This window comes from Anabrus simplex, chromosome 4 (genome assembly GCF_040414725.1).
Source record: "Anabrus simplex isolate iqAnaSimp1 chromosome 4, ASM4041472v1, whole genome shotgun sequence".
Taxonomy (NCBI): Eukaryota; Metazoa; Arthropoda; class Insecta; order Orthoptera; family Tettigoniidae; genus Anabrus; species Anabrus simplex.
In genome coordinates, this window is record NC_090268.1 from 206,235,701 (window position 1) to 206,248,670 (window position 12,970).

Genomic DNA, 12,970 nt, shown 5'->3' on the forward strand with positions numbered 1-12,970 from the left:
GATGCCTTTCCTACGAAGAAGGTTTAAGGGCGCCGCTCTATTAGCGAAGTTAGGAATAAACTTCCTGAAGAAATTCACCATACCAATGAACCTGGCGATACCTTTAATGTCCTTGGGAGGTTTGAAATCACGGATGGCCTGGGTTCTAGAATGATCGACTGCTACACCATCAGGTGACACAATATGCCCTAGGAAGGACATAGAGGGCTTAGCGAAGGCAACCTTGGACAACTTAACAGTTAACCCAGCCTTACGAAGGCGATCGAGAACTTCTCGCAGATGATCTAGATGTTCTTCAAAAGTCTCTGAAAATACGACGACATCATCCAAGTAGTGATATAAGTACTCAAATTTGATGTCGGAGAAGACCCTATCTAGTAGCCTAGTGAGTACAGCTGCTCCGGTGGGGAGCCCGAAAGGCACGCGGTTGTATTCATAAAAATTACAGTCCGTGGCAAACGCTGTAAGGTGTTAAGACTCTTCGGCAAGGGGAATTTGATTGTAGGCCTGATTTAAGTCCAAGATAGTAAAGAACTTGGCCTTACGAAACCATGAAAAACAAGAATGAAGGTCAGGAAGGGGCACAGATTGCAACACCACCTTCCGATTGAGAGCCCTATAATCAATGACAGGCCTGAAGCCTCCTTGGGGTTTCGGAACTAGAAAAATAGGCGAAGAATACGCCGACTTAGAGGGCCTAATAATACCATCCTTCAACATCTGATCGATAATTTCTTTCAGAGCCTTCATTTTAGGTGGAGATAGCCTATACGGTGGAAAACGAACAGGAATCGAATCCGTGACCTCAATTTTGTATTCGATCAGGTCAGTAACACCAAGAGTATCAGAGAACACCTCGGGAAACGACTGACACAATTTGCGAATACTATCAGCCTGCTCCTCAGGTAGATGTCTAAGGTCTAACAACATCTCATCCTGGGTAGGCGAAATAGAAGAACATGATGCAGATTTATACTTTAATAGAGGAATGCTACAATTAGAGGCAAATTTGAAAGTGCAAGACCTACTCTGAAGATCGAGCACAAGACCAGTGTGAGAAATAAAGTCCGCTCCCAATATAATGGGGCAAGACAAGAGCTTGGCCACAAACAATTTAACTCTCCAAGTGAATTTAAAAATACGAATTTTGACCAATAAGGAACCTAGAATTTCTAATGGGGATGAATTAGCCGAAACATATTGCACAGGAGATGAGACATAGTCAGGTAGTTTACAAACAGATTTCAATTTAGAATACCATTCAGCCGAAATAATCGAACAAACACTGCCTGAGTCTAAGAGAGCTGTAATAGGCTCGTTATTTAACTCAATCTTAAGAAAAGGAACCGGTGCGGGGGAATCCGCCGCAATCCTAAGACACTCTTCGGGACCTTCAAAAGATAAATTTGAAAATTGCTCGTTCTCTAAATTTACAACCTGTTTATCAGGGGCTGAGTCTCGGGAAGATGGATTAGTTGACTCAGCCGAAGCCACTAGTCACTTTTTTATTATTGGCATAGGTAGAATTTGCACCAGAAGTTGAGCAGGAGGGGGTGCTATTCGAGTTTGGGCAATTCTTGGCGATATGTGAGAAAGCCCCACATTTAAAACAGCCTTGTGCTGAACCAGCTCCATTATTTGCCCTACTAGTTTTGACCAATGGACATTTATTGCGAAGATGGTCAGGCGACCCGCAAGCATAACATTTACGGGGTGTGACTGGTCGGCGAGGTGGAGGCCGAGTGTTACTAAAGGAAGGCGGGGGTTCTTTCGCTACACGCAAAGAATCGGCGTATCTAACTCCTTCCGCTGAGACGGCCAACGCTTCAAGTTCAGAGAAAGTTTGCGGGCACGCCGCGAAACACAAGTATGACCTATAAGATGGTGAAATGCCTTCCACAATAGCCTGTACAATCTGATCTTCAGGAAAATGAAGGGCAAACACCCTAGTATAAAACTTAATATCTTGGATGAAGTCTGCCAAGTTTTCATCCAAGCGCTGTACACGGTAATAGTACTTCTGAATAAGGGAGGACCTGGCCCTAGCCGGGATGAAGTTAGCTAGCAAATGGGCATGGAAATCCTCAATAGATGATTGCTCGGCAATGGCTCTTACGATTTTATCAGAGATAATACCAATAGCATACGGATAGATAATTTGCAAAATTTGACATGGAGAAAGAGAAAACACAAGGGCATGATCCTGAAATTCAACCAGAAATCTTAAAAATGAAATTATTTCACTGGTGGTATTAACCGAAAACTTAGAGATACCTCTGAGCAACATTGCCAATGGATGAGGCAAGCTGCTAAACCCGGGTGACATAGTAGGTAAAGGTTTCAATGGCAAGGAAGTTAATTCAGAACGGATGTTACTCAACGATGCACGGCGTTCAGGCTCGTTGTCCAATGGGGCAGAGATAGTTTGGGCAGCAATGGTTTTCCTATTTACTTCTCCCTTAGGAGGTGCTTCCTCGCTACCTACATTCACTATGGTGGGTTGATCAGATTTGGGAGGAACTTCCCCAGTTAACAATTGAGTGACCTTGCTAGATAATTCAGACATATTTTCAAGCAGCGTACTAGCTTCCTTCTTCTGAACGTCATTCAACTTTAGAGACAACAGATCGTTAACTCTATTTGAAAAGTGATATAGCCTAGCTTGCACACGCTTAATTTGATTGGGAGAAGGAACATTTTCATCAAAAAAACTAACTACAGAAGCTAGCCCAGTAATATTCTCCGTGATCGTGGAAAGAGAGTCGTCAATTTCTTTCTCTCCCAAATTGGGGATGGAAATGGGCAAATCTAGGGACTCTCTAAGCTTGTTAGTGTCTACTGCAACCGTGCCTCCAGATTGCACATTTCTGATAGTTAATTCATAGATCAACTCCTCTTTGCGCAAATAATTAAGATGGAGAACATCGCGAGGGCCTGGCATGATGACAGAACAATTTTGAAAAAGTCAAAAAATTCCAACAACTGAGAAAATGGTTAGAGTTCGGATCAAAACAATGTGTAGCCGTCAAAAGGGGCTAAATTGAGACCCATTCAACCACGCTCTGCTACCACTTGTTACCGTGTTTTTGTGGTAGTTATGCATGAAAGAAGGTGCTGGGTGGTGAATAGGTCTCAAGCTACTAAAGTGAAATTAATTTTAAAATTTAACAAGGTTATATTTTCTTTTCAAAATTAGGTAACAACAAATAGAACAGGTACTTAGTAGCCGAAACACGATTGAAAAATACATTTACATAGGTACCCCATTTGGGGCTTCAAAAGTCAGAAACATAATTCTTGAGCAATGAGCCCAACCTTACAATGAACACCATACAACAAAGGGGCCGAAAACCCCCAAACATGCCAGAAACATTTGCTTCCAATTACACCCAAAAAGCCTCCTTGAGGCAGAAACACAATTTTCAAGAAAGGGCAACTTCCCCCTAAAATACAAGCCTATCATAGGCCACTCCGAACTCCACCTTTAAGCTGTCCTCCAAGGACATATACACAGGGGTAAAATACCCAACCTACTGAGGTCTGTTAAATGACAAGAAGGTTAATGCATGACCTCTAAAATACAATTTGAGAGGAGGCGAACTTGCACTCCCAATACACTTTGCTTAAGACCTACTTGGCCCTAGGCCGTTAATACAAGGGCTAATCCCATACTAAAGAGGTGACTTAAGAAGAGAACAATTTGTTTTACGTTAACGAAGAATAGGTTGAGAAAACTAAGTTCACCTCACAACAATATGAGTGGGAGCTCGAGAGGGTTAGCACTCTCTATCCCAGTATGAAGCTTTAAAAGAATATATGAAAAGAGTAGTTACATTTTAGGAAAAGGTTACATGGTTGAACGCTTAGAACCCGCCCCGAAAGTTAAACTGCTGAGCTAGCAAAGAAAGAAGTTATAAATCGGCCATTACCTTGTTGTTGACCGCTGCCGAAGAAAGAGGCGCTTCCCGCCCCCTGCTATGTACTTTACACACAGAAAGATGGATCAGAAGTGGCGCAGAGACCCAAAAATCAGCAGTTTATATCCTCTCGCGGAAGGTTCTAGGCGTTAGGGGAATGAAAACACCCGCCCACAATAATTTTATTGGCTAGGGTACAGAAACATATCCAAGTTGGGGGAAAATACATCGGATTGGTCGGAAATTACTAAAAGAAATTCGGGATTGGATAAACCTAAAACAAGGGGAAAAAGAGGGGTATACAGCCAACTTAAACAATAACAGAAGGAAATTTAACAAGAAACAAACATTTGAAATAAAAATTTCTCCAACAAAATAGTTCTTTGACTCCGCACTAGGGTGCACTATTGTTGATCTTCAGTAGTGTCCTCTAGGAGAGAAAGTTTACACTTCTTACTTCAAGCGAAACAAAAACACATCAAAAATGACACAGTTCAAAAACTCAAAATTTTCCACGTGGTGACATCTTCTGAGAAGGTAAAGAATTAACAGCGTAGATAAAGTTCAGACTTCCTCCAGCAGAGGAGTTTCACCTGGCGCAATTTTTAAATTAGCGGCGTGGAGGTGTACCGCCCGGTACAATTATTATTATTATTATTATTATTATTATTATTATTATTATTATTATTATTATTATTATTATTATTATTATTGTTACGATGTTTTGTGGATTTGCAGAGGTGAAAGAAGGTGCTGGTTGGAATAGGTGTCAACTTAAGAAATTAAAGTTAATTTAAAACTTTAACAACGTTTATATTTTTTTTTCAAAATCAACAGATAACAACAACAGAGTAACAGGTGCCAAGTAGCAGGAAAACAATTTAAGAAATTACAATAGTTACAAGATTTGGGCTTCGGGCCCCAAGATTAATTTCTGAGCTCTCAGCTCACCACTACAATAGCTAAAGGGCAGAAAACCCCTAAGTACAAGGAGCACTTGCTCCTAATACAACGTTAAGAGGGAAAGAGCAGACCCGCTCTCAATTTTACAAGCCTATCCAAGGCTACAACAAACTTCATTTCTGTCTGCCCTTAAGGCACATCAAGAAACAGGGGTATTTGATACCCAACCTACAGGGCCTTTACATGAGGAAAATAGAACATCAGGTTAAGTTACTGGCCCATAATACAAAATAGAATGGAGGCGAAGCTTGCACTCCTAATACACTTTTAAAAACCTACTTGGCACTAGGCCGCTTACGCAAGGGCTAATCCCATACTAAGGAGGTGACACGATAAGAAAACTTTATTACATTACGAAGAGAAGAAAAATGGTTATGAAAACGTAGTCACCTCAGAACAATATGAGTGGGAGCTCGAGAGGGTTAGGCACTCTATATCCCAATTTGTAGTTAAAGAGACGGAATTTTTACCAAATGTCTATTACATTTTAAAGATAGGTTACATGAGAAAAGCTTCGAACCTGCCCCGAGGGTTAAACTGCTGAGCTAGCAAGAAATAAAGTTATTAAACGGCCATTACGTTGTGGATGAACTGCTGCCCGAAGAAAGAGGCGCTTCCCGCCCCTTGCTACATAATCACACACTAAGCAAGATGTCGATGAAGTATCACCGAGACAAGAAAATCAGCAGTTTAAATACCCTCGTGGAACATTCGAGACCTTTCAAGAATGAGTACCCACACCTCCCTCAACTTTATTGGATAGCTTAAAGCAACATCTCGATATCGGAGAAGACATACGTTATTGGTCAAAAATTAATTAGAGAAATTCGGGATTGGCTAAATTCAAAACAAGCGGAAAGAGAAGGGTTATACTGCCAACCCAAAAAATAACTGAAAGAAATTTAACAAAGAACAAACTTATGAATACCAAATTTCTTCAAAAAAACCAGTTCCTACACTTCGCACTAGGGTGCACAATTATAGTTCTTAAGTAGTGCCATCTAGAAGAGAATGTCCACACTTCTTGATACGGGATAAACAAACACAAATCAAAATAGACACAGTTCAGAACACTACAAGATTACCAAATTTACAGTAGTGACATCTTTTAAGAAATAGTAGAATTAGTTCAGTTTTCAAGGTTCCAAACTTCTCCTGTAGAGGAGTTTAAATTGGCGCAATATTTGAATTCGCGGCGTGGAGGTGTACCGCCCGGTACAATTATTATTATTATTATTATTATTATTATTTGTGCAATTGAATTGCAAAATATTCACATATGACTTCAAACGACACAGATTAACAAAAATCAAAGCGCAGATAGTCGATGGAGTATACATGAACTTCCCCACCATCCTTGGCGTCCCCGTTACAACCGCCGTATGCATACTTTGCCATAGATATTTTGACATCTCCAGCTCTCTGAGCTCATACGGTGATGGTGGTGGTGGTATTTACTGTTTTAAGAGGAAGTACAACTAGGAAATCATCCTCTATATAACACTAATCAGGGAGAAAATATGCAAATGATCCGACATTTCCATAAATGAAGTTATCGGCCAAAGAAAGACAAGGGTCACGAAGGGCGTGAAAATGAGACACCCTAGCCCTCGGAAACCTAATAGCGTCGAGGTCGGAAAAGAACAAGAGTTGACCAAGGGAGATCGGTTAGGATAGATGAAAATGAGGAGCCTGGCACAAGTAAGTGGAAGTATTGCCGGGACTCAGCTGAGGGCCCCACGGTAACCAACCCACACTCCCAAATTAAGAGCCCCTGGGTCCCCTTTTAGTCGCCTCTTATGATAGGCAGAGGATGCCGTGGGTGTTATTTTACCGCCCCCACCCCCAGAGGATACTGAGCCCATAATGCAGGGTCTTTGGTATTAATGCCGTACTTAATATTTTATTTGGCATACGATGTGTATATGGTAGCCTCTTACAAACTACACTGCCTGACAAACATATTGAAGCACCCAGAAGGGGAGGAGGAAACGAAATGAGTCTTCAAGTATTGAGAGGGTGAGTGATGTTATTTCGGTGATAAAAAAATTTACAAAGAACCTGAGGGTAGAGACCACTTATCCGTATTACGTTGCACCCCCTCTGCCCTGGATGCATGCACTTATTTGGTTGGGAAGCTTGTCTTAAAGCCGTAGTGTCCTCTCCTCAAGCAAGCTGACGCACAACTGTTGCAACTGGTCTCTGAAATCCTGGATACTGGCAATGGGATGGAGTTCACGTCCGACCTGGTACCACACATCTTCTATCCAGGACAGATCTGGGAATCTTGCTGGTCACGAGAGTACCTCAACTTCACGCAGACAGTTCATAGAGACATGTGCCGTATGTGGACGAGGATTGTTCCGTTGAAAAACGGTACCACGATTCTGTCGCATGAGAGGTAACACGTCAGGACGCACGATCTCCGTGACGTACCGTTGCGCCGTCAGAGTTCTCCCAATCACTACCAGCCGTGATCTGGAGCCATATCAGATGGCTCCCCATATCGTATAGTAATAAAGTATGTACAACAAAGAACAAAACTGAGGCACAATAACGTTGTGATTAACCCAGAATGATTATACGTTGCTGAGAGCTTGGATTTTACACCGCTGTGCCTTTCCAAAACATTAGAAGAATGGTATCTTTCCCCAGGTCGCCGCCATACTAGCATACGGTGGTCATCCGGGGTAGTGCAGAAACGCGATCCATCGCTGAACATAATGCGACACCATTCATCAGCAGTCCTCGCTTCTCGGTCATGACCTCACACCTGTCAAAAAGCACGTGGCTAGGTCCTGTCGAGATAACAGCAGTGAGGTTAGCCATGCACACTAATTCGAAATTCAGCGCCAAAACAAGTGCACGTGGTTAGAACATGTTAAGATGGTAGCTGTCAAGATGTTTAAATTCCAAGCCCACGTAGTTAAGATGGCAGCAGTGAGGTTAGCCGCATTCACTTGTTCACAAAAAAGTAAGGTTAGGACCTGTCAAGATGGCAGCAGTAAGGTTAGCCGCGCCCACGTGCTCAAAATAGTGAGGTAAGGGTCTGTCAAGATGACGGCTGTCATCTTCAGAGCTGTCAAAAGCACGTGGGTTTGTTTACAAACAATAGCACGTGAACGTGACGTCACGGTCACGTTGTCATGACGTTCTGGCGTCAATGACCTTGGCCGGGGTCTATGACCTAGTGGGAAAATGCTGACTCAGCTCGCATTGTTTTAGAACCCCCTTTCTATACTACTAATTATAATTTGACTCATCATGCTAGCTTTCCTTCCCACTTGTCTCCCTATAGGCTTCTTCTTTACCCACTTTAGCGTTGAAATCTCCAAGTATGGTTTTTAGATCTTGTCTTGGGATGCATTCTATTTATTGTTCCAATTATCCATAGAACATATCTTTCTCTTCATTCTCAGCCTCTTCTGTAGGTTCATACATACACAAAGGTGATACTGAAAAAATGGGCCTTCATCCGTGCGTGCATATTCTTTCATTTACAGGTTTAAAATTCAAAACTGCTCACTTATATCTGTCATCTACTAGGAAGCCTGTGCCACCTATTGTACCTCTCGCTCCACCACTATCCAGAATTGTATACCTACCGTGTCTAAAGACAAAATTTCCTTTCCATCTGACTCCCTGAATTGTTGCTATTCCAATATTGTATTTCTCCGTTTCTTGTTTCAGATGCTTTAGGGCTCCTGGTTTATTCAGGGTTCGTACATATCATATTCCCGTTTGTATCTTCCATTTCTTCGCGTGGGTCGTTTACCATTATCAGCATTCCGTCTATTCTTGCCTATGAGTTTTGTAACGAGTTGTTTTTTCGATATAGGGTTGGTAGCCCCATGATCAACTTGGTAGCTTCATCTTGTCGCGGTGTGGGAGCTTGCGTGCCTAAGTGATCCTGAGAGCTATACCGGCGGGAGCATAAGCTCCTGGTGGGGCCATCGAAGTCGGACATGTCAAAGGTGATTAGGCCAGACTAAGAGGTATTTCAAAATAATCGGCTTAATAAACAGCAGCTTCCAGCCACGTTCCCCATCTTGTATGAACTAGTGAAGGCGGGAAAGACACATCATTAAATGCATGCAAAAGTAATTTCTTGCGACTTGGAGCCTCCAGGAACACTCTTTCACTGTAGAGATCAACCCGTTTGCTTCAGGAAAGAAACCCGGACTGCTTCAGCGACTCGATGAAATTCATGTGCTACACATGTGACGTGTATCAATTTGGTATATATCCCAAGACCTCCCATTGCTTGACACATGTAAGGTTCAGCATCATTGCAGACTACGAGAACATGATCATAAAGAATGCCTGATGGCCAGAAACAAGAAAGTGCGTCATTGAAAATGCAGTAACTGTTGAGTGATTCACCTTACGTAACAAAGCCACATTTAGTAGATATGGTTTGCATATCTTTGATCCGTTGTTTCGTCTAATGAGACCCAAATATATTTTCCATCAACTTTTTCCCTTAGTTTACCTAGCATTACCTTATAACCTCAGGCAAGTAATTCTTCCTAATTGTTGATTCATCTGGGACTGGTATACTCCTGTAGCAAATAAACTAAGTTATTATTGTTTATCTTAGCCAATGGGATGTTTGCCGAGACAAATGCTTTACACATGTCTTCATTGAATTTGGTACTGAAGCAGTGGTTAATAAGTCTGGTGTTTTTGTTTCAAATTTATTCCTTTCAATTTATTTTGTTTCGTTGTTTGAAGATGTTGTAAATTTGATAATTTTTGGTTGCGGTTACGACTGTGCTACAGTATTTGCAAAACAACACACTTCCGTTGGTTGAAAAGGCTTGAAACTCGCGTACATATGATTTCAATACTTCACTAACAGTTGTCTTCTCCTTAGGCATCATAAATTAATTGGGAAGAATACTGCGATTTAACGTACTACGGAGCACAACCTGTTTCAACTCAACCAAAGTAAGACTGACAAGAAGTAATTGCGCATGGAAGATAACTATTTACGGAATGAGGTAAAGACAGCCCCGCTATAAGGGAAATTCCAAGAATCAAAACACAGCTAATTGCATTGCAGATAGGCAAAGTATGTAGAGCTGGTGTTGCTAAATTTAAACACGCTGCCAAACTGTCAAACAGCCTACCTGTGGATAATCAGCACAGTTTATCGCTTCAGTTATCTCCAATACGTGTCAAATTTTTCAATAGTATCCTGCAGAATCTGATGTCTACACTCAAGAAGAAACATTCTTTTGAAATGTGGCCTAATATGGGGAAAATTAAAAAATATGCACTGTAAATAAAACTGCTCGAAATATTCAATTGCATATGCAATATCGTAAGCCTGCTAATGATTATCCTACCTGGGCCGATGACTTCGATGTTAGGCCCCTTTAAACCACAAGCATGATTATCCTACCTTTGCACGGTCAAATTAAGGCCCGACCTTAAATTTAACTCAAAAGGACCTGTTTTCGATGAACATGCGTATATTAGATTTGCCTAGTTCCTTTATATAAACATTCAGTAAAGTTGCCACATTTCACATATAAATATTTTTAGATTATTACGATTAAATGAAACTTTTAATTCACTCCGACATACTACTTAACGTTATTATTAAATCATATTAAAATAAAATAATGCATATCATTATTCAGATGGTGTCTAATTTAAAGCTTACAATTTTCAATAATCTTACAATAATTATAATCTCTATTCTAAAATGTATCCCTTAATATATTATACTTAACAACTTACGCATAAATTCGCAAGTTACTACTAAATACTGAACTGAATTAATTTCTCAGAGAACCAGGTATCTTAAAAAACGAATAACTTTTCATTTCATACTTATTATTAATAATGATAACACATAAAATCACGTAATCAATTAGCTCTTTTTAATTCGGAGAAAATGGATCCCTATTCCAATTTTAATAAACACCGGTACACTAGGTGTAATATTAACGTACTACCACACAAAATCATTTTTCTTTTTTTGCTATTTGCTTTACGTCGCACGGACACAGATATGTCTGAAGACGACGATGGGATGGGAAAGGCCGTGGCCTTAATTAAGGTACAGCCCCAGTATTTGCCTGGTGTGAAAACGGGAAACCACGAAAAACCATCTTCAGGGCTGCCGACAGAGGGGTTCGAACCCACTATCTCCCGATTACTGGATACTGGCCGCACTTAAGCGACTGCAGCTATCGAGCTCGGTACACAAAATCATTTTCAAAATGTTTCAACTTTCTCTCTACTGTCGATTCAGTCGTGGCGCCTAGAAGTGAATGGGAACTTTCACACTGAGAGGAAGGAAAATTGCTGTCGGTAGCTGTGCAGTCGCGTGTAGTTTTACAGCCCGTGTCCGGGTAGTAGCGCACGACATCACGAGCCGCCTTGCATTGTAGGCTTCTTGTACGTATGGCATGGTGTAGTTCAGAACAGTCCCGTAATCGCAACATGAGTGAAGTGGCGATAGACAATGACTTCCTTATACCTTTGCCTCAAACAAGACCAGTTCTATGGGACAAAACATTAGACATTTACAAGCCTTCTTATATTCTGAAACACAGAACGCTTCCTGCTGCGAACTAAGCTTGTCCTGCTGTCCTACAAGTGCGAGTAGGCCTATTGATATGTGAGATGTACACTTTCGTTATGTGATTACCACGACAAAACCTGATAAATCATTTGTAATAATATATGTGTAACTTTCAGGAGACTCTGCCAACCTCTTCACCCACGCTCTGTACAACACGTATTCTCCACCGCCTGGCTTTTGTTTTGATGTACTCTGCAGTGACCTACCAATCATCGACGACAAGAGAAGCCCAGATTACAATGTAGACGCCAGGGTAAGTATTCTGATGTAAAACATACGCGTATGGTATTCCATTAGTGTATTCATCATTATTGCCACCATTCACTTATTAACTGTATTTGACTGGTTGAACATTTAAACTGCCTAAAAATATTGCGTCATTTTGAACATACGTTCCAATTTATTTTGGAGTAGCTGCACATGCCTGTCATTAATGGGTCCAAAAGGATCAAGGCATGTCTACTCAATGTTGTAAAACTGGATAATACACTCTAACACAACTTACTAAAATGACCCCAATATTTTTTGACAGATAACTTTTTCTGTGGCACTCTGGTGTGTAAAAATAAAATAGTAGATCTGCTGCTGACCGGGGCTCAGGTGGCACAGAACAACTCGAGCGCACGTCAATGCCTGCAACCTGAAACGTTTGCCCTTAAGATTTGTTGACAGACTTCGCCAAAGAACAGCAAGAGAGCGATGCATAATGTCCTGCTGTCGTATAAGTGCGAGTAGGTTAGTCGGCCGCTACACGTGGTGAGAAGAAGGTAACATGCCTGCACTCCGTGTGTGTTGAAGTGTTCTCAGCGTGTGTTATACTGAACAGTATAACAGTATTCTAAACAAGTCTAATCATTTTGATAGCTAACTGTAATTCAAGCGATTTCATTATGTAACTACGCAGAAAAGAAATATGGCAAGAATATTCACACGTAAAAATACATTAAAATGTACCTTCGAACGAGACAACAGACCTTCAGTATGATTGGATCCAACACTTCTTGAAACTAAATGAGGACCAGATAGAAATGATTCAGCTGAACAACCAAAAAATGCCGCCTTCATCAATGTAATATCAACTACTATTTTTTAAAGACTGTTTTATAACTATCAGGGTGCACAAAATATGACATTACAGGATAGTCGGATAGAGAAGGTTAAAATGAGTGATGCGGAAACAGTACAGAAAACGATTCGAGTGTTAAATTCACCACCAGAAGTCCCGATAGAGTCTTTTTAACTCGGTGCGTAGTAAATACGGCAAAATTATCGATCACAGGAGAGAAGAATGGTCTCAGCAATATGCCTTCAGAGTACATAATGGTATACGTGCTTTTCGAATGGAAATTAAAACATCTATTCCATCCTTCATTTATATTGAAGGATACCGTGCGCAAATTATTTATGATGGACAAGTGCGTTCATGTCTAGCCTGTAATTCCACAACTCATTTGCGACCAGAATGTCCCTTAGGTTACACTAGGTTAGCCGA

General features: G+C 41.0%; 1 protein-coding gene across 1 annotated transcript in view; it reads left to right on the forward strand.

The window, feature by feature from the left end:
• The window catches only part of LOC136871761 (lysosomal alpha-mannosidase), a 195,518-nt gene that overhangs the window by 75,334 nt on the left and 107,214 nt on the right, over positions 1–12,970 (forward strand). Inside the window, exon 6 of the mRNA XM_067145327.2 lies at positions 11,595–11,731. Coding sequence (XP_067001428.2) covers positions 11,595–11,731 — 137 coding nt within the window. The remainder of the gene's footprint in view (positions 1–11,594; positions 11,732–12,970) is intronic.